Source organism: Eschrichtius robustus, chromosome 5, assembly GCF_028021215.1.
Source record: "Eschrichtius robustus isolate mEscRob2 chromosome 5, mEscRob2.pri, whole genome shotgun sequence".
NCBI classification, from domain to species: Eukaryota; Metazoa; Chordata; class Mammalia; order Artiodactyla; family Eschrichtiidae; genus Eschrichtius; species Eschrichtius robustus.
In genome coordinates this window covers 71,765,797-71,788,056 of record NC_090828.1, presented here as the reverse complement: position 1 = coordinate 71,788,056, position 22,260 = coordinate 71,765,797, and the positions used below count along the sequence as shown (strand labels likewise).

General features: G+C 38.9%; 1 protein-coding gene across 7 annotated transcripts in view; it reads right to left on the bottom strand.

The window, feature by feature from the left end:
• Positions 1–22,260, bottom strand: part of RBMS1 (RNA binding motif single stranded interacting protein 1) — a 208,018-nt gene that overhangs the window by 29,478 nt on the left and 156,280 nt on the right. For all 7 annotated transcript variants that reach the window (XM_068545019.1, XM_068545018.1, XM_068545017.1 and 4 more), the window contains exons 3-4: positions 12,502–12,560; positions 7,415–7,506 (exon numbers count right to left, since the gene is read on the bottom strand). In XM_068545019.1, coding sequence (XP_068401120.1) covers positions 7,415–7,506; positions 12,502–12,560 — 151 coding nt within the window. The remainder of the gene's footprint in view (positions 1–7,414; positions 7,507–12,501; positions 12,561–22,260) is intronic.

The window sequence follows — 22,260 nt, the reverse complement described above, 5'->3', positions numbered from 1 at the left end:
AAAAATTAAAAATTTTCAAGTGCTCAATAGCAAGCCAGAAACTTAACTTCATTAACCCTTGACAGACTAAACAAAAATGGCAACTACCTTTGCTTCTGTCTGAAAGTAGATAAAGTCAGTGTGGTACCACTGGTTACCTTATGCTGGGCAAAACCTCCCACTGAAAATTACATAAAGCATATCTTTAATGTATAAAAATTGTAAAGCGATTTAATAAATGCATGACAGTAACAGATAAAATGCTTCAAAATAAAGGGAAAAACAAAATGGTCTTTGATATTAAATTTTTCAAATTCTTCTCAGGTGGCCTGCAAGCTAAAATCTTAATTCCTTATTTCCACTTCATTCACTACCTTCCCTGACTTCACCCACTTAATCCACAGCTCCTCAATTAACTATCTCATGTTGGCTCTAACCTCCCAAGTCCCTGAAGCTTTCCTGGAGTGCACAAGACTGTATTTGTTCCTGCGGAAGTCTGGTCCTTAGTTGGTGAACACAGATGGGGTTCTTTCTCCCTGAAGGTGGGTACACTGAGGGGTCCTGTAGCCTAATACAGCCCAATGACATTTACAGTGCATCCTGTACATCCCAGACCCTCTTATACAATAATTGTGACTCCAGGCCTGTCTTCTAGCCATTTATAGTTGAGTTGGGGAGATAAAAACACATGTAATCAATGCTGTAATAGAGATGTATACAAATCACAATGGGAGGACAGATAGGGGAGCTTGTCTTTATTAGGGAACACTTTACAGAGGGCATGACATTGAGTTGAGACTTGAGAAACAAGCATAAGGCATGAGGCTGAAAACCAGATTGTGAAAAGCTATCCAAGGAGTATGACTTTTTTGTCAGTTATCACTGCTTAAATTTTTCCACTTAAGCTAGCACGAAATAGAATGACTATGTATCCTGAAGAGTGTGTGGGCAATGGATAAAGTAGCCTTGCCAGAGCTGCAAAATTTCCTTGAAGGCTTGTATTTTATCTAAAAAAAAAAATATATATATATATATCATGTAAATGTTGCAATCTACTCCCTAACTATTTGAGTTTGTTTCATATAGAAATAATATTTCTGAATTAATACTTTCCAGTCATACTGATACTGCAGGAAGATAACCCATGTTTATCCTGTGATTTCAGGTGTTATACTTTGTTGGGTGAGGGGGAGGAGGAGGAAGGAGGAGCCGCGTCCCTGTGCTGCAGCTAGAAAGCCACGCCCTAAAAAATCTGGAGCTTCTGGAGGCACAGAAGCAAGGGAGTGATGTGATCAAGTCTATCTTATTAGAAAGATTTCTGAATCATGCTTAGTCAGATTCAGAATAAAGCTGGGAACTCCCTAATTAAAGCGCACTAAAACACGCCTTGGACAAAGATGTGGTATAAAAAATGTTACATAAGAAACATGTATCATAAATATTGTGAGCTTTCCTTTTGAGTTACAATTATTAAAATCTAAATGACTAACATTTAAGAATATTTAAGAATGTTCGTAGACTTTGTCATCTGTGAAGTAGTTTCAAAAGGGCTGACAATGTAGGTAACTAAGTACTTTCTAAATCTGTGTTTTAGTTGCTATTAAACTATTAATAAAAATGTTATTCTTGGGTCTTCCCTGGTGGCACAGTGGTTAAGAATCTGCCCGCCAATGCAGGGGACACGGGTTTGAGCCCTGGTCCGGGAAGATCCCACATGCCGCAGAGCAAATAAGCCCGTGTGCCACAACTACTGAGTCTGCGCTCTAGAGCCCGTGAGCCACAACTACTGAGCCCACGTGCCACAACTACTGAAGCCCCCGTGCCTAGAGCCCATGCTCCACAACAAGAGAAGCCACCACAATGAGAAGCCCGTGCACCGCAACGAAGAGTAGCCCCCACTGGCCGCAACTAGAGAAAGCCTGCACGCAGCAATGAAGACCCAGTGCAGCCAAAAATAAATAAATAAAAAATAAATAAATTAAAAAAAAATGTTATTCTTTAAAATGTTGATTCAACTTGAATGTTTACCAATGAAGAAAAAAAAAAATAAAAAGTGCTAAATCAGAATCAGGAAATTGAGCTCCTAACCCACTCTATGATAAATAGTGAGATAAGATATACTAAATACAGGTAGATATTTCCTGTGATTTTAACGCATTTGTTTTCAATAGCAAACACTCAGTCAACTAGCTCTCTTCCTTTGGAATGACCTCTAGGGCTAACATTATTTATCCTTCTTTTCAAATGGTCAACTTATCTTGCACACATTGCATACAAAGTTGCAAGTAAAAAAAAAAAGAAAAGAAAAAAGAGAAGCAACTCCAAGCTGGCAGCAATGGCCACAAGAATATCTAATCACCAAAGGGTCCATGCATTCTAATCACCATACATTCCTAGTAAACGGCACATACAGTACCTGTACTACGTGAGAGTGGTTCTTGAATAAGGGTAATTTCGCCCCTTTAAAATCAGGGACAACCATAACTCTGTTTTATTACATACAATGCTATGTCTGAAAAAACAATTTTTCTGTAAATTATGGGTGGTCAGACATAAAAATGGGGCCAACAGGCCTCTTTATATCCCTAGGCATGGAAAGTGTTCAATGGCTTCTTTAACAAGTAGAACACTTGGATCCCACATTGGCCATGAGAGGGATAAATGGCTACTAATGTTCACTTGAGTAGAAAAGTGGGGCTTGGAGGTCCCACATGGTGTAAAGCACTCAGTCATCATCTGAAAGAAATTAACAAAAACCTCCCTATGTGTGTGGAATGGTTCCTAAAATGCAAGAAAGGGACCTGGCAGGAAGACCAGACATCTGTTTTCTCTTGAACTGAGTAGGTTCACCAACCAGCAGATAGCTGCTTATGGGCATGTGAATGCAAACTGCTTGAAGCATGGTAGACCTCTGTGTGGAAGGGCGATTAAATTCCTGCTCCTTTGACTGCCTATTTACTGAAAAAAGTGCGAGCATACCGCTAGGCAAGTAACACAGGGCGATCCGCTGACCCCCAGCAGGTCTTAAGAGGTATTGCGGAAAGGCCTACAGAAGTCACTCTATTAACAGATATCACCATTGTTGACTTGAGTTTTATATCTTTTGAGCTCGTTATCTGAGGTTTTTTTCTTCTTTTCATAGATTCTGAGTCTCTTATTTTGAAAAATGCACACATTTGAAACAAATGCCAAGTTTAACATAAATGGCTCAAGTTTAACCTTGAGCCTTTTGGAAAACCTTTGGTAAATTTCATCAGGGTACTCAATGGACTCAATAAATATAATTTTTAAATGTCCCATTCTTATCTCTCCATATCTGCCCAAACTGGGAAGTTTTTCTCTTGCTTAATTGGCTTCTTTGATCATCAACAAACATTTAATATCTACCATAGGCCAAGTACCAAGCAAGGCACTGAAATTAAAACACGAATAAGAAACAACCATTGTTGTCCAACGTTCTCCACTTGTAGCTTTATAATTCAGTTTTGAATATTTGTGGAGTTCTTTTTCAACTCAGGTAGTCAAAGTGTCAAACAATATTATATTCTCCCCCACTCCCCACACTCGCCTAGTTTGGAATGTCCCTTAATTTTTTCTGATTATGTAAGAAAGCAAGCCTTTAATATGTGGCAATGTGAATTTTCAAAACTTTATAGTGTCCAGATTAATTCACTAGAGGAAAGTGGAAAGTGATAGGTCCCTTATCACCCAAACATGGGAGCCAGACCTAAACTTTTATAAACTGTCTCCACAAAAGGTACATGCCAGATGCTCCTTTATCCAGACAGCATAAAGGGGATAAGTCAACTCCTGATACTCAAATCCATGGTTCCGTGGCACAGAACAATGGACCCTCTAGCATTTAAAATACCTTTTGTAACTTTAATGATATAATAAGAAAGAAATCGGGTCCAGGAAACTCAGTCATCCTACAGAGACCCGAAGAAATTCACAACGTGCAGAATGTTGGCACACTGCCAGCATCTCTGAACCCGTGCATTGTTCCCTCCCTACAGATGATGTAGGAAGGGATCACTTTTCCTAGCCAATTTACAGTCCAAGCCACCCAAGGAGGTCTTTGAACAGTGCTCATTATCAGTCCACGGGAAAGCTGGCATTCAAAGTGCACTGTTGACACAACATACAGTGCCAATCTATGCCCAGTCCAGTTCTGACTAAATGCATTGTAAAGACTTCTTCAAACAGGATATATTTAATATATTATGCTACTCAATATCACCGGCACTGAAAAGATGCCTAGGTAAGTGCTCATGGGGCCGCTCTAAAAAAGGCCTCTGTATTACCTGGAGCAGGTTGTTAAAATAGGCCTCTTTCTAACTTTGTTTCAGCAGAAGTCACCAAAAAATGGGTTTCAGGCATGCCCACGTTCCAAAGTGAGAAACCAGACCACCTACACAGAGTCTGCATAGGAGTGGCTGAGATCTGGTTTGAGAGGCTCAGCTGACCACCCACCTCTCGTCTGCCTGGGAGGGACCGGAGAGGCTGGCATGAACATGCATGTGGAGAGAACCGCTGATGTGTTCTGAGTCCCACCACACGGGCTGCTTCCCCCATCACTGCCGGTGCAGCAAGAGGGGCTTCAACAGACCCCTCAGGAGGCATGGTCTGTGACCTTTTGAGCTTGGTGGATACAATGAATCAATGTCTGACTTAAGCCTGAGGAATCTAAAAGGCAAAGGCTGGTTGAAGGGGCCCATAAGTGCAATTGGGAGGTAACTAGTCTCCCACAGACAGCTGGCAAACAGATCAATGTGGGCCACACAGGTAGAGTTGGCCCAGGGTTGTGTTAGAGCCTTCCAGGAAGGCTGTCTTGAAGGATAAGAAGGTCCTAGAAGAAAGGGGCTGAAGGCTGACCCTTAGATTCTCAGGAGCTGAGGCTAACAGCCTGAGGACACGTCTTCTCTAGCTTGAAGGCACTACAGGGGAAAGAGCAAAGCATTCTACTAAAGAAAGCATCAGTTCTCTGTCTGCCCAGAGAAATCAACACCAGATCACAGAATTGTCAGGTCAAGAAACTTTCCCATCCTTTGCCACTGCTCCAACCTTGGAGGGGTTAGAAACCACAGCTAGCTATGGAAGAGTGGGAAAAACACAAATTTGGGAAATAGGAAAGAGACTAACCATGTTCCCATCCCAGGACAAGCTTACTACTTAGAACAGACCAGAGCTGGGGGAAGGGAGAAGTTTTAATATTATACGGCACTCAAAATTTTGTCAAATAAACAGGATTGGACATTTCAGTTATAGGTATCACACACTTAGCATTGGAAATGTGCTCTTAAAAAAAAAAAAAATCAGACACTCAGCATCAAAATGTTAACCAGGAGCCTATTTCATATTATTTCAAGTAAGAAGAAAAGTATAATGTATTACCATTAATCACAACCCCCAATTTCCTAAAATGCAACTAAATACATTTGTTACACATCTGTACGTGTGTGTGTGTTTGTATACACGTAATACATGGTTATATTGGGATGTAAACTTTTAAAATATCACTTCTTGATCACCAAATTATCAATATGGTTGTTAGCAGACAACTGCTTTGTAAGTTGTCATTTCTCTTAGCACCAGCAGCACCCAAGACACACATCCCTTTTTGCTGACTCTCAGCAGAGTTTTCAAAACCTCTACACAATTCTGACATTTTACAAACTGTATTCGGAATATAACCTGAGATTTTCCCCTTAAACATCTTGTTTAAAATATTGTACTGACATTGGTGTAAATACATATAGAAAGGCTGAAAATGTACTGAAAGACAATTATGTTCCCTTAAATTTGGATATGAAAAAAATTAAGGGGCATTCTACTGAAAAAAATTAACCAGAAAGACCTGAAATGACAGAAGCAACTGACGGAACTTTTCAAAATAACGAGAGTTGCCAGAAAAGTCATGGGAACTGCCCTAGATTTTATCCATGAGAGGAAGAAACAGGAGCTTCACAGAGTAGAGGAAATGGACAGAACAGAGGGAAAAATAGAGCCCTTTTCCAATTGTGCCTTAACAGTCCTGCTTAGAAAATGTATGGTTACCCATTGTTTACATAGGCATATTAAACATTCTGTAAATCATATACAACATAGGTACTGCATACTCACAATTAAATATATTTCAAGCCTCATAATCACCGTCTTTCAACAATACCACAGGAAACTGCTGTATATTATGGACAAGTAATCTAAAAATCACGGTGCTTAGTATTTACGTTTGTTTATTTTAGCTTCTTCCTCTGGAGTTTAAAAACATCTGAAATAAGTCCAACTCAATCCAAAGGTCTAAAAATATTAAAAGTCAAGGATTACTTTAGAAAGGTGATCCCTTTCATCAATTCCTGAAATCTTTATTCATGCTGATTCTTTTAATCAAGGTAAATCTCTATCCTGGTAGCTGCATATATGTCCTTCAACAGCTTTAAGGTCTTAGCAGGTAACTTATCTCAACCAGGGTTCTTTAACTTCCATAAATCTTCTTTCCTTATGGAAATGTGAATACCCCTCAGGGAATGACCACATGCTACTCTTCAGAAGCAGCAAAGGACAGCACAAAATTACTTTCTTCCGTACTTCAAGACACCAGATAATATAAAATTATCGATCTTTTGAAAAGAATATACAAGATATCAAACTGCCAAGTTTCAAACTTGAAAATATGTTCCATAGCAATTCAAAAACCACAAAAAAAAATACGTACATAATTGTATGAGTATCTTAATAAATGTACTGTAGGCACTAGGTATGATATAACTCAAGTTTACATTTAGGCAATAAGACTGGAGCATAAATACCACTTCAGTGATTAAGAGTTCATCAAAACAAGTCCTGAATAAAGCCACTGCAGAACTACTAAAGAGAAGATTTATAATCCATAAATAACCAATGTCTAAAAATCACTGACTTTTTTACACAGAGGAAATAGTATCTGTAGCTTACACTGCATTAAAACTACTAGTATATTTGTACAAAGCATACATATGTGATTATATTTGTTATTCTTTCAGAATATGACATTCTATACACAATTACCTCCTGAAGTGTTTCTAAAATGTATTAATTCCTTAAGCATTGACATTTTAAAATTATTTTTAAAAATATAGTACAGAGCTTCAGCCCACAAGTACCCATTTACCTGAGAAAATCTGGTGCTATTTCTCCATTTACTTAGGGGGTTACATAATCTGCTATGTAAAATTTCATACAGTTATAAAATCCTTCTTCACATATAAAATTATGAGGAACAGTCTTTGGCAAAATAGCTACCATTGAGGATGCGAAGGCATGGGACAGGTGTCCACAGGTAACTGTGGCTCTCTGGGATGGAAGGAAGAACTTGAATGGTGACAGGAAAAGCCACGTATCTAGCTTCAGAACCAAAGCCAGAGACCAGAGCAGTGAGTACCGGCTCTCAACTCACCTTTGCCATTTGAGCTTGAACCCCACTTGCCTTCAGGGCAGACACAGCCTTCTGAGCTGCTGCAGGACTGTCAAAGTCGACAAAACCATAACCTGAAATGCAAAACACACTTAGTGTTTAAGCCATTATTTTACGATTACGTAAAGAGGAAAAGGATGACTCCATTTCGTCTCTGATACAGGCAACAGAAATGAAAGCCCTGACGTCCTGACAAGTCTCAAGCTTTACAGCCGCAATGCAACATCCTCCCCGAGCTGTCCTTCCCCGTCTATCACGGGCTAGGCAAGTTGCCCTTCAAAGTTCAAAAAAAAAAGGAAAAAAAAGAAACCAGTTTTTTTCCTTTTCCACATCTTTTTCTCAGGTGTCCTGTACTTACTGGGGGAAAACAAAAAGACATCTAAGTTATACCAAGATTTAAAAAAAAAAAAAGAAAAAAAAATCAACTTCAGAGAAGTAGCATTTTTAATAATTTGGTAAGAAAGACGGTGCTATCCTACAGAGCTTACAAGTGTATGTTTATTCTGTAGACTACATTTTATTTTTCAAATAAGTTAAGTACAACCACTGGATACCCCAAATATAAAATAATCTAAATGTTAGAACTTGGTTAAAAATATCATTATTTATCTAAAATACAGCTCATGATCTCTTCAAAATAAATAAAGGGCGGGGGGGGGGGGGGGGAATGGCTCCAGAAACCCAAAATAGCTGTTTTAGCAGTTCATGTCCTAAAGTCTAAAAACAAAACATAATAAAACAAATAAGTAAATAACCTCCTAATAGAGGTCCTGGTTCAAAGCGCATTTATCCACATCTTTTCAAACATTTTAAATAAGCTGGTCAGCTATTCTGCCTGGCCATGACAAATCAAAAGCAGGAAATGATGGGGAAAAAGGGTCGGGTTGAGGGTAGGGCTGCTACAAAATAATCATATGGATGGTATCCATATGCTAATTATTAGTGAAAATGAATAGCAATCAAGAAAAGAGGAAAACTATACAAAGAATAGGCCTTACACAGCATATGAGCAACAGCTCCATGAACTTCACTGATCCATAAGCATCACTATTAAATCAGGCAATCACTGATTTGTCACTATGATAACTCTTAAGTTACTGAGAAAAGGTTCAATTCTACTTAGCACACTGTTTAAAAGATCAGGGTACCAGGCAAAAATACCAACAGAGATTTCCTTGGAATTCAAACCTATTATCAAATTAATTTTAAATGAGGAAGAATATTTTGAAAAAGAAAAGCCCTGTTTGGAGGTTGCACAGAAGAGGGGCCAGCCCTATCATTTATTTGCAGATATTATAAAGCTACAGTAATTTAGACAGGAAGAAACTAGTGTCAAAATAGGCAAATATATGCATCAACAAGATCAAACAGAAACTTCAGAAGTAGTCCAAAGGTGAGTGTGCAGTATTAATACCAAAAACATTGCCTGGTAACAAAACTAGTGAACTAGACTATGGATTACAGAAATAGATGTTTTAGGAGAGAGAAGTGTCAAAGCTGAAACAAGCAGCTGCTTCCTTCAATTACTTGGAATTGGGTTGGAATAAGGCCTAATTTGATTTTGACAGTGAGTGGAGAAATAGTCAGGTTGGAAAGAAAAAGAAGAGGTTGACCCAAGTAAAAGCAGAGAACGCTACTCAACAGCCAGGTTAGAAGTCAGGTTAAACGTATTTTGGATTCCTTTTTAGAAATCTGTTGTTAATGCTAACATGCAACCCGTTATGAAGGTACACACAGGCACACACATACTCACTCTCTCACTCTCATACATATTTTACTACCAAACACAATTTAAGCAGGTCATAAATGAACACCCAACTACACTGAAATGATGTAACTTCTACTGATGGATATTTAAGACACCCTCCTTAATTTTGCTGTTGTCAATAAATTACAATAAACAGAAGATCTCAAGCTTGATATTCATGTAGTTGAAATTGCTATTCATTCAGGTAATATTAGTATTATTTTATCTGTTATTTCCTTATTAGGAAAAATCCATAATGGTTGCATTTTTAGTTAACTGTTTATAACCTTTTCTGGCCTTGCCCGATGTCTACTACATAGCTGTTTCATAAATATTTGCTGAAAAACAAATATAACAGGTAAGCATGCAACCTGTGCTCTTTCACTTCCTCTATTATATTACTTTCAAGTAAATATAAGAGTATATAAATGAGTTTCACAGGTTCCATGGGTTTCATTATATAAATATGTATAGCTATTTCTGAAGGTGGGATAAACTCAGCATCCTCTCACTGGACCCCCAAGAGGATTCTTCTCAGGTCTCAGGACCAGGAACAGTTATGGTATTCCTGCTTCTTGGATTTTCTTCTACATTGCGATTACTGAATCATGGAAATAGGTATGTTTATTTTTGCTTTGGCAACTAAGAAATACAGGGCTATTTCTATAGTAAAATGAAGTTTCCTGCTCTTACCCCTATTTTCCCTTTGGTCTGACTTATCCTCACCCATTTAACGTCTGTGTGTGTGTGTGTGTGTGTGTGTCTGTGTGTGTGTTTTCTGGTCTTAATATGCAACTCTGTAAACATTGATAGTGAACCAGTCGGTGTCACAATCAATCCTTTGTAAGCTTTTTTTTTGGTCCTGAACACTACCATATATTCCAGTGCTGAAAAGCATTTAAATACCTTTTGTTGGCTAAAAACTGACAAAAATTGAAAGGTAGAGCAACTGAATAGTGAATTTTTAAATTTAATAACTACGATAACATGTTATTCAGAGCAATATTTCCTTCAGCTTAATTTTGTCTTCTGGAGAGAGGCTTCAAAATATGTTTTGTGACAAAAAATGTTCTATGACCTATAAGGTCTCTAATTTCCAGGTATAAAATTCTTTGATCTGTTCAACTCTCAAAAAATTAGTATACAACACAAGCACTTTCCATTTATACTAATAACCTCTTCAGCATTACCTGTATTCATCCATCCATCCACCTACCCACCTTCTCAAGTTATCTATAACATGGCTGACATGTTATCTGTCTTTATTATGAGCTACGCTGTGTTATCTTTTTCTCATTTGTCCTAAAATTACTATTTTTCAGGAGCTCTTTCATTCTCCCTCCCAGAGTTTTATAAACCCGTTCTTGCTTACTCTCTCCGCCTCACTCACTCACCCACACCCCAGATATCTGTTACTATTTCTTCCTGAGAGGCCTGTGTGACACAAAGAGACTCAGAAGGTTTCTATCATCGCCCCCCTCCGCCCCCCCCACCAACATAAGGCAGTCTCTCCTGAGATTCAATTTAGGAGAACGTCTCCAGGAGACATATATCGAAAACCAGTGCTGAATTATTCTTATCCTTATTTAGAAGCCCCAGAAATCTCTCCACTTATCTTTGGACCCTTCCCAAATATCATGGGTCTGTATTATGATGTTAGGTTTAGCTTTAGTATTTTTTTACTTGTACCTTTTCCAGATCATGCTAAGCATTTTGTGGAGTTTTGGTTTCTAGGCAATAGGGTCTTGCTGGAAAAGAGTGTATAACAGTAGCGTGTCCAGTGTGGAGGTGTGGCAGAGAATTCACCCAGGGAGGCCTCTGGGTCCTCTCCCTCACTTAACTAGGGCAGCTGTGCTTTTTTAACACACTGATCTGCTGCGAAGACTTCTTTTTGGGGGGTAAGGGGGTTGGGGAGATGAGGAGGAAGAAAGGTAGGGTAAGGTTATAAAATGACTTGTCTACTGTGATTTCTCTCTTGGTTTGAAACAAATGCTGAGGTCAGCTTCCTGTTTTATACCTGCAAGAGTCTGGGTTTTTTTGTTATAAAACCGAAAGGTTTTTTTCTGTGTCCCTGCTCACCCAAATCATTTTAAAATATGGTAAACAAGACTAATCTGGTAACTGGGTAGACATTTCAGTCTACAATTTGACTCTCTCCAGTTTAATTCACTTAAAATATTAATTGAGTACCACTCTACGTAAAGCATTGCTCTATTCACCGTCCTAAGGCAAAACTGCCCGAATGTGCCATGTTGACTAAACATGGGCTTAGATATTTGCCACAATAGCTCCTTTAAATTCAGGAGCTTTGAAGAAGAGACAGAAATACAATGAATCACTTCAAGTCTAGATTAAAGGAAACGGCTGGCTTCTATGGTGAGGCCCTACCATACCATCCAGAGGCTTCATTTATGCTCTCTGCCTTTTTCAGATTGTGCTAAGCCACAGCCGTCACCACTACTTGAAAAACTGGGGTCTAATTAATGAGGAGATTTGCCTTCTCTGCCTATTCCTGTCAACCTTATTTCAATTCACAGGGTCAGTCGTTAGACTCAAAGTCAGCTGACTCCATTCTTCCCCTTTCCTAGAAATCACATGCCTATTGTTAAGATGCTGGATCATTAAAAGTCAGAACCACGGAGTATCAGTGCTGCCTACTCTAGACGCCTCCTCTTCCAGCTCATGGAGCCGGATGAGCTCATCCTAATTACACGGAAAACTGAAGGTCAGTGCATCAAATTAACGCAGCAGCATATTTCAAAGGGGCGTATGACCTCCCCTCCCTATTACAATTCGGTCAGTGAAAATGGTTCTCTCCTCCCCGCTGCCAATATTGTCAACAGGCATTCAGCAGAGAACAATTGGGAGTATTGAAACATGTAATTAAGTACTGCTTAAAACTACTCTATTCTAATTAATAGAGCCAATTTGCACAATATGTAATCTTTTCAGTTCTTTAGTGCAGTCCAATGGTCTTCAGTAAGCAGCTCTAATCGCCTCAGGCTCAGGAAAGAAAAGCTATTTTCTAACTCTACTCCCCTTTTAAGAGCAGGGGATAAATGCCAGCCGGTATTTTGCATGTTAACTCTACTGGCGTCAAATCTCGGATTCTGGCAAAGGGCTAGCTGCTGTTGGGTTTCCAGCCAAAACTCAACCAGGGACAAACGCAAGCAATATGCTGACATTGTGCAAGACAGTAACTGGGTGACGTAAGATTTGGATTTTAATAAACGGAGGTAGTTTTGAAACCAAAGATCAAGTCTAAAATTCCATTATTTTTCTAAAGCTCTGATTTAGCAAATCATCAGCCAAGGAAACATACCTTTGCATTTGTTCGTTGTCTTATCCAAAATTGCCTTCGTGGAAACAATTTTCCCGTATCTAAGGAAAAAAAAGAGAAAAAAAGAAGTCATAACTGAGGAACCTTTATTAATGTCTAAGTCCAGAGAACACACACACTTATCAAACATCTGCAAACTTTCAAGTACAAAATGTTCTTTACTAGGGGACAGGAAATGAGAATTCTAAACACAAACTAAACTAAAAAGGGGGAACAGCTAGGCCTCTCATTTGAATCTTTGGATTACAGTTTGATGTTTAGCTTTGAGGAATCAGGTACTTACCTGATGATCTTGGGACCAAAAAAATGGAATGTGAGCTCTATAAAAATAGTTTCGCCTAGTAACACCATGTCTGTGGTCAAATACAAACCCAAAGGCAAGGCTACAGAAGTGTTAATGGAAAGTACTAAGATCAACATAGCCTTTATGAACTAATCACGGTGGGAAAGCTGCCTGGATCATATCTATTCATTTTGCTTTTGCAGGCAGCTCTGCATGGCTCTAGATCACCACAGAAGGGCGCGTATGTGTATATATCCCTAACACACTTGATGTGTTATTTAAATGTTTTAAATGTGATATTTAAAACAGGTCTTTTTTACCTAAGATTTTGCCAACTGTTTATAAATACATTTATTAAGACCTCTTTTAATGCTGTAATAATAGCTATACGGTGTACTCACTAATGTGTGTGCAGGCACGTGTGTGCAAGAAATAGGCAATACAAAAATATAAAACAATGAATCAGGAATTAAGCATTACTTTTATGAGGGTTTGTATGAAAAATGTGTTCAAACTCCTTAATGTACAACAGAAGTTGGGAGAAGAAGGAAAAAAATTCAGATTATTAAAATTGAGGGCACTGCTATCAGAAACAAAGGGGCAGCAGAGTTTAAGTATATGTACTACCTACATCCTTTCACAGTGACCAGACCACAATGCAAAGCACCGCTATCTATGTTTGTCTTCTAAAAACGGAGAAAAACCTTTGAAAAATAACTCTTAAAAATTACTAGGTCTTTGGGGAATGCACATAACATACTTGAGGTATCTGAGACATTTCCCCATTTACATGTGGCAAATTCCAAAATTTTACTTTCCTATGTATTTACTTTAAAAATTTCACAGTTTCTCTAATACTACTTTCTTGTGATTTCTGCTGAGGACTAAAAAGGCTCTTAAAAGTTTTAGAAAACTGAAGTATCTGTGCAGCACTTTAAAATATTTTAAATGTTGCAAGTTTCTATTTTATGTATTGAACAAGCTGAAAGATACTTGTCTAGAAGAAACAAATGGCTTGGGCCACCTCTCTCCCTCAGTTAATCTTCACTCTGTGTAATCATGTAATCAAATGATTACTAACTGGGCACATGAAAGTAAAGATAATTTAAGGTTCAAATGACAATTACATCCAAGAGGCATAAGGCTACACAAACACCTTCAATTCCCTGTAGAGATTCTGAGTACTTATAACAACCTTAACACAAGTCACTAAGCTTACAAAAAAAAATTTTTTTTAAACTCTGCAAAACAGAAACAATAAGTGATTTAAAGACCACCTTTTAGCAACCATTTATCTACCTAGGTTATTGACCGCTTGATATTTACCAGTTTTGCACAAGTTTTAGCTGAAAACACTTTTAGACTGCATCCCTATCACAGCCCTTTCCAAAAGTAGGGAAGAAAACTGGTTATGACTCCAATGTAGGATAAGGGGATTGGGAGTCACAGAGATTAAGAGACTTTGCTTGCGGTCACAGAGTTCAGGGTCTTTTGTAAACCAAACAGAAGAAAGCAAATTTAGAGAAGGTCAGGGGCTGGCCTCCTACCCTTCTGGTTCTGCTCTCCACGTTAATAATGGGGAAGAAGACATGGAGACAGGAAGATGTGGGCAGCAGGAAAAGTGAAGAGGCTGCTGAGAGCACTAGACTCAATCCATGCCACACTCTACTCCGGTTTGGGTTCTCTTTGATCTTTGCTACATCTGACATTTCTCCTCATTTCCACACCTATGCTACTAGGACCCTCACTCTCAGGACCTCATCCTACCTTTCTGGGCACTCTTTCAGTAGTTCTTTTTCTTTGGCCCATTCAGCTTCCTCCTCTCTCTCCTTAACCAAGTACTTTCATCACATTTGATAATCAGTCCTTAACCCTTCCTTCACATTTGATAATCAGTCCTCAACCCTTCCTTTTCCTAGGAAATATATCCAGTGCCACAGATTTAATTAATACATCTTCTTTGATGAAGCCCATTTCTCCTTCCTGTCTTTGTTTTTGTTTTTTTTTTTTTAATCTAACCAAAGCTTTAGTTTTTGTCTTCTTTTTACTTAACTATCTTTGTATCTTACTAAGATACTTAAATATCTAGTTAAATGTTACCTCATGTCCATTATTTTCTAAATCCCATCCCCAAAGAACCTCAAACACATTTTCCTTGTCTCCTCTTCATATCTCGTTTCATTCAATAGCATCATCACATTCCCAATCTTCCACCAAGCTGGTGGTCCTTGAGACATCTTCAACTCAGCCATTCCTGAATCCAGCCAGTCAATCACTCTTCTGAGTTTTGCCTCTGACATGTGTGTAATATTCACTCCTTCCCTTCACTGTGCCTACACCTATACAAAAGGCATATCGTAGTTCTTGCCTCTAGCCTCCCTCTGGTCCTTCCAACCCAGTCTGCTGCATTACTCTGCCTTAAACACCACTTTGAACATGGTTCTCTTATCTCTCCATTGCCCCCTTCTATCCATGCTTGAACTTAAAGAACCTGTTGTAACACTACAAAACACACTTTTCCACGAAACTATCCCTAATCTCCTCAACCATTTAGTGGGCGATTTTATAAGAAACCAGAAAGGGAATAACATTTACTCAGTTCCTAAAGTTCTAGGCACTTTGTATGTATGATCTTATTTAACTTCACAACAATCTTATGAGGTAGCTGTTATTATTCCTATTTTTGCTAATGGGAAAACAAAAGCTCATAGAAATTTTCAGACTAAGATCTTGCCTAAAACCTCAAAGCTCAAAAACAGTTAAAGTTTTCAGTGCAATTTATCTACGACATAATTTTGAGAAACAATGTTTCCTTTACATACTCAGTATGAAAGGTGAGGAAAAAAATGGAAGCTCTCTTCTATTAAGGGATTGGAATAGATTTATTTTTCAAACTGAAGCAAGTTTTTTGTTTGTTTGTTTTAGACACAAGAAATAAATATGTGGTTCATGATTGAAGGAGGGATGGGGGGGTGTGTGTAGGAGAAGAAATACGTCTGAATTTTATCGGTTTTACTTTCTATTGTGGTTTTCATCAGGATTTGTGGGTTAACACTGAAAGCCCATGACTTCCCAGAAAGTCAAAACAGTTTTCACTCTGTGGTACTACTGCATACTAGCCTGCATGCAATCAGAGGCTCAGTAAGACGCTTCTCTGGAGTTACCTGGGGTGGTGGTGGGGCGAGGTTTTGAAGGGTTTTCCTCTCCTACAATATCTTTTTCTGTGAGCTGTTCACTCAGTTGGCTTCTCAGGGGCTGATGCAGTCACCATGTTGTGGGAATGGAGTACAGAACAAGTTCTTCTGATGACATGAGAAAGGATCTACAATATGGGGAAGAGTCGTCTGGCAAATGGCACCTCAAGGAACGGGAAAGGGGGCAGCAGGGTTCAGAGTGGTCCCGATTCCTCTCTGCTAGTCTTATCTGCAGTAAGATTTAATAATGTGAGGCAAGGGATGGGATGGTGGTGAGGGGAGAAGTCATTACAGATGATTAACATTTAGTCTAATTCTATTGTTGATCAGCAGTGCCTGCAAGAGTAACAGATATCTGGGTAGAAATTCATAAAGCAACCAGATTTTCACCTCCCCTTGTTCCTATCTGCAACTTAATTTGTAAAAAAAAAAAAAAAAAAGGTCAAGTAACAGGGACATAGGATTTATTAGGAGAAAACAGGCCTCCTGACTGGCAGAATTCACACTCCAAGGACACCAAGGAGATGCACGCTCAAGAAAGCAAGCTGCAGAATTTAATGGGGAAAATGTGAATATGAAGATTCTTTGGGTTTTACCCAGCTTCAAAGTAACAAGGCTCAGACGCACAGTCCTGGCTACCCAGAATATAATATTCTTTGCTGAGAGTAGATTAGTCCACTCCAGAGGAAGCTCTGACAGTAAAAGGATAAAGAGTAATTAAGAGACATGACTACAGAATAATGAGAATTTCAAAGGGAGAGGATAACAAGTAAAAACTCACATTTAAACCTATTGGCTAATAAAACCTTTTGCTTAGGATCTACCCAAGTTTCTTTTGTTTGTACCACAGCTTCTGTCATTTCTCCCCCATTTCCATTTCTTCTTTCATCTGCTATAATATAAAATCTAAGCATATTTTAGTTTGCACTTACTAAAATAAAGCTTCATTTTCTCCTCTGCCCCCCATCACTTACTCCTTCATTAATTCTCTTTTTGATAATTTACCATAATTACAAAAGAAATGCGTATTTGTTGTTATTAGAAGACACAGAAAAAGCAGACTGAAATATCAGAATCACCTGAAGTCCTGAATACGAATGTTAAACGGATTGATGCGTATCCTTATAGATTTTGTCCAGCGTGCACGTACAAGTGTGTGCACATGGCACTCAGGCGCGCACACATACTCTCTCTCCTCTCTCTCATCTACTAGGGAACTTGGAGCTTTTGAACATGGCCAGTTACAAGCCAAGGCTCTGGAGAATAGAGTCCATTCCACCCACCACCAACAGATGGCGGTAAGGGTTGACGAGTTATTTTAATACGGGTCATCCCAGTTGGAAACTCATTTAAGGCACCATAGGGTCATTGGCAAGGTTTATGTTAGTTTATTTTCCAAACGTTATTAAACTGAAAAAAGCAATGGGTGCGTGGGAAAAAACAGTAAGAAAAAGTGTACACCTATAATGTAAATAAAAACTGATTGTGAAAAAGGGCGGGATATTGCTCATGCATATAGGATGATTGCTTTTGTTTGTTTTAATAGCTGAACTGCCTTTGAAGGACAAAGAAACTTACCACCGTGAGAGGGGCTGTGCCCATGCAAATGACCATAATTAGCACGAAGGAGGGAGAGGGGATTGAAATGAGAAAAAAACAAAACCTCTATGGGCTATCAAATCAGCGTCCACAATGGAAAGCCTATGACCTAGGGAGTTAACTCAGGGTAATAACAGAAGTAACAGCTTACATTTACACAGCTTTTATGTTATGTCAGGCACTGTTTTATGTGATTTAGGTCAATTATTTTAATCTTCACAGCGACCTTTTGAGTAGGTGAAGTTTTATTCCCACTGTGCAACTGCGAAACGAAGGAGCAGAGTGAGTAAGGGACCCACTAAAGGTTACACAGCAGCAAAGAAGGGAGACAGAAGTTTGCTTGGCCAATCACGCTGACGAGTGCGGAAACTTCAGTCGCCAGCCACAGACTGTTCCAGAGGTTCACAGCTGCTCCCACTGTGCATCTGCACAGCTCCAAACAAGTGGCATGAGGATGAGGGCAGACCCTGGAACTGCTAAAGCCTCTAACACAGATGCTGATAACATTCAGAAAGTTGTTCCCTGACTTTCTGGGTAGACAACATTGTTCTATTTGGAATAAGAGGCCCAAGAGAACAAATGTGTCAGTGAAGAGGAGGTATGGCTGGCTTTAAAGCTTAGAAGGAGTAATGCAGGTATCTATTTGGTGGGAATGGATTTGGGAACGAGGAGCCCTTTGTTATTGTGGACTTGTGGGGGAAAAGGGAAAATAATTCACAGACATACACCCACACCCGGATGATACTGTACAGGCAGTTTTCTAACTTGCTTTTTTTTGCTGCTGTACCTTTCCAATGGCCTCCCAGGATAAGGGGGTTTCCTACAATTTGCTTTAGGTCTTCTAACAGTGGTTGAATAGGGGAAGGAAAAGAAAGTATAAATTACATTCATTTTGCTAATAGAAAAGTTTGCTGGACAATGAGGCCTAAAAGAGTTCTTTCTCTAGTTCTGCTTTCTAGCAGAAGGAGTCATTTATCCATGTTATCCTGAATCCTCAGTACCTTGAATAATTCAGCTCATTCTATTTTCTTTATCTACTTGGTATAGGAAGTGGTAAGCCTTTGAGGATGAGGTATTATGCATGTGAAATTTTAAAATTAGGCAATCAATATCAGACAGATTTCCTAAGACTTCACCTTTTTGGCCTTGAAGAGTTTCACTGTTTCTATAAGACTTCTAAGATATACGAAAATTAAAGGTAAAGAAAGATATTCCATTTTTAATTCCAGTCATTTTGGCTTAACTCTTAACATTCGTTAACTGCCCCTTCCACTTGTGCGGTACGGCTGGATGTGCTTTGTGCATACAGGATTCCTGGAATATGGAACAGAACAGGAAGCTGCACCTGATGCAGCTGGAATGGAAACCAGGGTGTGAAGAAGGAAAATGCTTGGCAGGAAAAGCTGCTACAGCCCTAAAGGTCAAAACCAAACCTGGTGCTGAAGGTGAATGGAATGCAGGAAAGACAAGTACAGTCAAGAAGGAGGCCAGACCAAGAAATCAAATCAAGCCTCACATATTTACAGCACGTCTCCAGCATGCCCTTCACCATCCAAGGCCTATGAAATGTATGTAAGATGCCATTCCTGCCATCGAGGGGGATAATTTGGGGGGGGGGGGGAGGAATGTAAGAAATTTTTAATATTAAAAAATAATTAAGAATATTGAGATCCTGTATGATGAATGCTAAATAAAAGGAGCATAAACGTAGGATGAAGGTCAAGTTCAGCAAGAAAGACTTTGGGGAAAACAGAGACTCAGGTAGGCCACGGAAGATAATAAACAGAAGAATCTGTCTAATGCGAGCTGCGTGGGGAGGATCGGAAACCAAGTCTGAAAAGGTCCTAGAGGGCCTTGGGTTCTAGGAAAAGGAGTCAGGGAACAGAATGTGGCTGGAGGTTTTGCAACTGCGGAATGATATGATGAAAGCAGGATTTTAGTAAGATTAATGAAAATCTTGTGGCTAGAATTAGCAAAGAGAGATGTCACATTTTTGGTTTATTATTACTATTATTTTTTTGGCTCTCCGTACTCAAGCAGTAACACTCAAGTTCAAGAAGTTACCATGGAGGGCTGAGGAGAGCTAGGAGAAGAATGGAAAGGTTCTAAAAGACAGGAAAAATTTTAAGACAGAGGACTTCTTCTAACTAGCCTTAAATGCTTTTACTTAACATCTGAGAAAAATAACCTATGGGATCTGTGTTATTGAAAGCTAGTGGCTTGCCTCTGTGAAGGCAGAGGAGATGGAGAAAAGGAATCACCATGGTTCACTTTTCTGAACTATCCTGGAAAGGACAGTGAATTTCAGCCCCAGTCCCAGACCTGGAGCCTGCAGATTAATTTAGCAGAAGTGCACACCATCCTCAGGTGGTCCAGCCCTCGGCCAGACAGGCTGCTTTACGACATGTGAGCTGCTGGAGAATAAACCACAGAAGCTTCGGGACAAAGTATCATGTTTTTCAAGAGAAAACATACATCTACATATCTAGTTTTTCATAACACTGAAGTTTTAAGATAAACACATTCTTTCAGAACACAAATAAAATTGGTAATTTACACCCAGATTTGGGATGAATATAGCCTCTTCTGACTAAATGCAGAACCACTCCTGCTACCCTGCCTTTTCAACATTCCTGCTGGCACAGCTAATCTATTATAAATGCTATACAAAAGTAACAATTGATGCTGTGTACTGCATGTATGGCTTGAACTAAATAATTCATATAGAATGAATATTAAAACTACCTCATTAGAAATGGCTAAGATGCACTTTTTGCCATATTCTATGAAAAACTTGTACCTCTCTTCTAAACGAAAAGAACACTATAAAGCATTTGATTTATTATATAGATTTGCTATTATAGCTTAGTATCCAGTCTATTATGGTCTGCAATCAAGGTAAAGTAGCTTTACACTATTTTCTGGTTTTTTAAGAGCACACAGCACACAAAGGGTCACTGACACTATCTTCTGACAGTATTTTTGTCACAAGTCACCGTACTGCAGCACTTACAGATGCAGTCACAGATGGTCAGGACCAAATTAGTGCTCCCAAGTACTAATATGTCAGAGGAAAATAATACTTGCTGAAAATGGAACCCAGAATTTTGCAAGTAAAATGTAGATTATCTAACATAAAAATGAGTCCTGAAAAGTCTCAAAACACTGATAAATGTCTAACTTTTCAAACAAAGGCAATTTAACTATATAAAGTGGTCTTTTATTTCTGAGTTGAATTTATGAACTGACAATGATAGAGCATTTAAAAAATTTTCTTCCTCTCCCAACAAAACCTGTAATGTATTTTCTTTGCTTTAACAATCTCACCTTCAGGATGATCTAGTACTTTACGAGAAGGAAGACTATTATATTGGGAAGCTGATGGAGTTGCCGAGAGAGAGACCTCTCTCTTTTCAAGTGCTCATTCGGCCAATAACCAGCTCTGTGCTTCTGGTGTGGGTGTCTGGCCTCAGCATCCCCATCTGTACCATACCCATCACCTAGGGCGTGATAACATCTAACTCACGGCACTGTTATTAGGGGGCCAGCACAGTGCTGGCACATAACAGATGTTTGGTAACAGATAAATGTTAACCTTTTCTCCCCATGCCCCCCTGACCCCGGCCCCAGAATTCTTTGGAATAACAGCACTTCCAATTCTAACCACTGGAGAGCACTAGACTACTCTCCTCACCTTCATAATGACATGGTCCTAAGCCACAAAATGTTGAGAAACTGTAGACCTACCATCTTTATGGTTACTTTTCAGTACAGATCTTTGCATAATGAAACCCCTCAATATATATTGGTTCAGTGAATGAAACATAAACATGGAGTACACATTTTTTCCCCTTAAAGTGTTTGGTGTGGGGAATTCAGGGAGGTTGGCAGTTGCAGGGAGCAGGGAAATACTACATTTTGCCTTGGAAAATGAACATGGCCTTGTATTTTATCCCAATTTAGCTTATAAAAACAAATGAGGGTAGCAAGGTAATTTAGGTGTTTAACAGGGAATTAAAAATTGCTACCAAAAAGGAAACTGTAAAAGGTTGCTGGGGGAAAAAACCCCCAAAACACCGAGAAGAGTTTTGGTTCCTAGACCTGTTGCAACTATCTCTAAATTTCTGCTCTTTTTAAAAGAAATCAAAACTAGAAAGCTTTTACACACACACACACACACACACACACACACACACACACACACAGAGTACCAGAGAACTGTTTCAGAATCTGTAGAAACTGAATGCACTAAACTTCAGCACCGAAAACCATAAATGACTGCTTCATTCAAAACAAGAACAGCATGACAGAGAGTAAAAGTAAACATGCTCTCTGAAGCAAAACAGAGTTATCTGAAACTATTAAAACAGAGTGTGCAAATTACCTAGAACTTTGTCTTGATTCTGACACAAGCTAAAAAAGGACAGAGTCAAATTGGACATTTCCTAGACTGAACACTAATGTTGGCTTTGATCCAGGACACGGCACCAGCATATCAATTTCCAAATGCTGTCAGGCCATCCTTTTTTTAAGTAATAAATCCTGACTGCCCCATGACCTTGAAAAGCCCGCCTGAAGAACAGAATGAAAAGGAAAATGATATCTATTTTACTCACTTCAGCTCTTAAGAAATCTGGGGATATAATATAAATGTATCATTAGTAA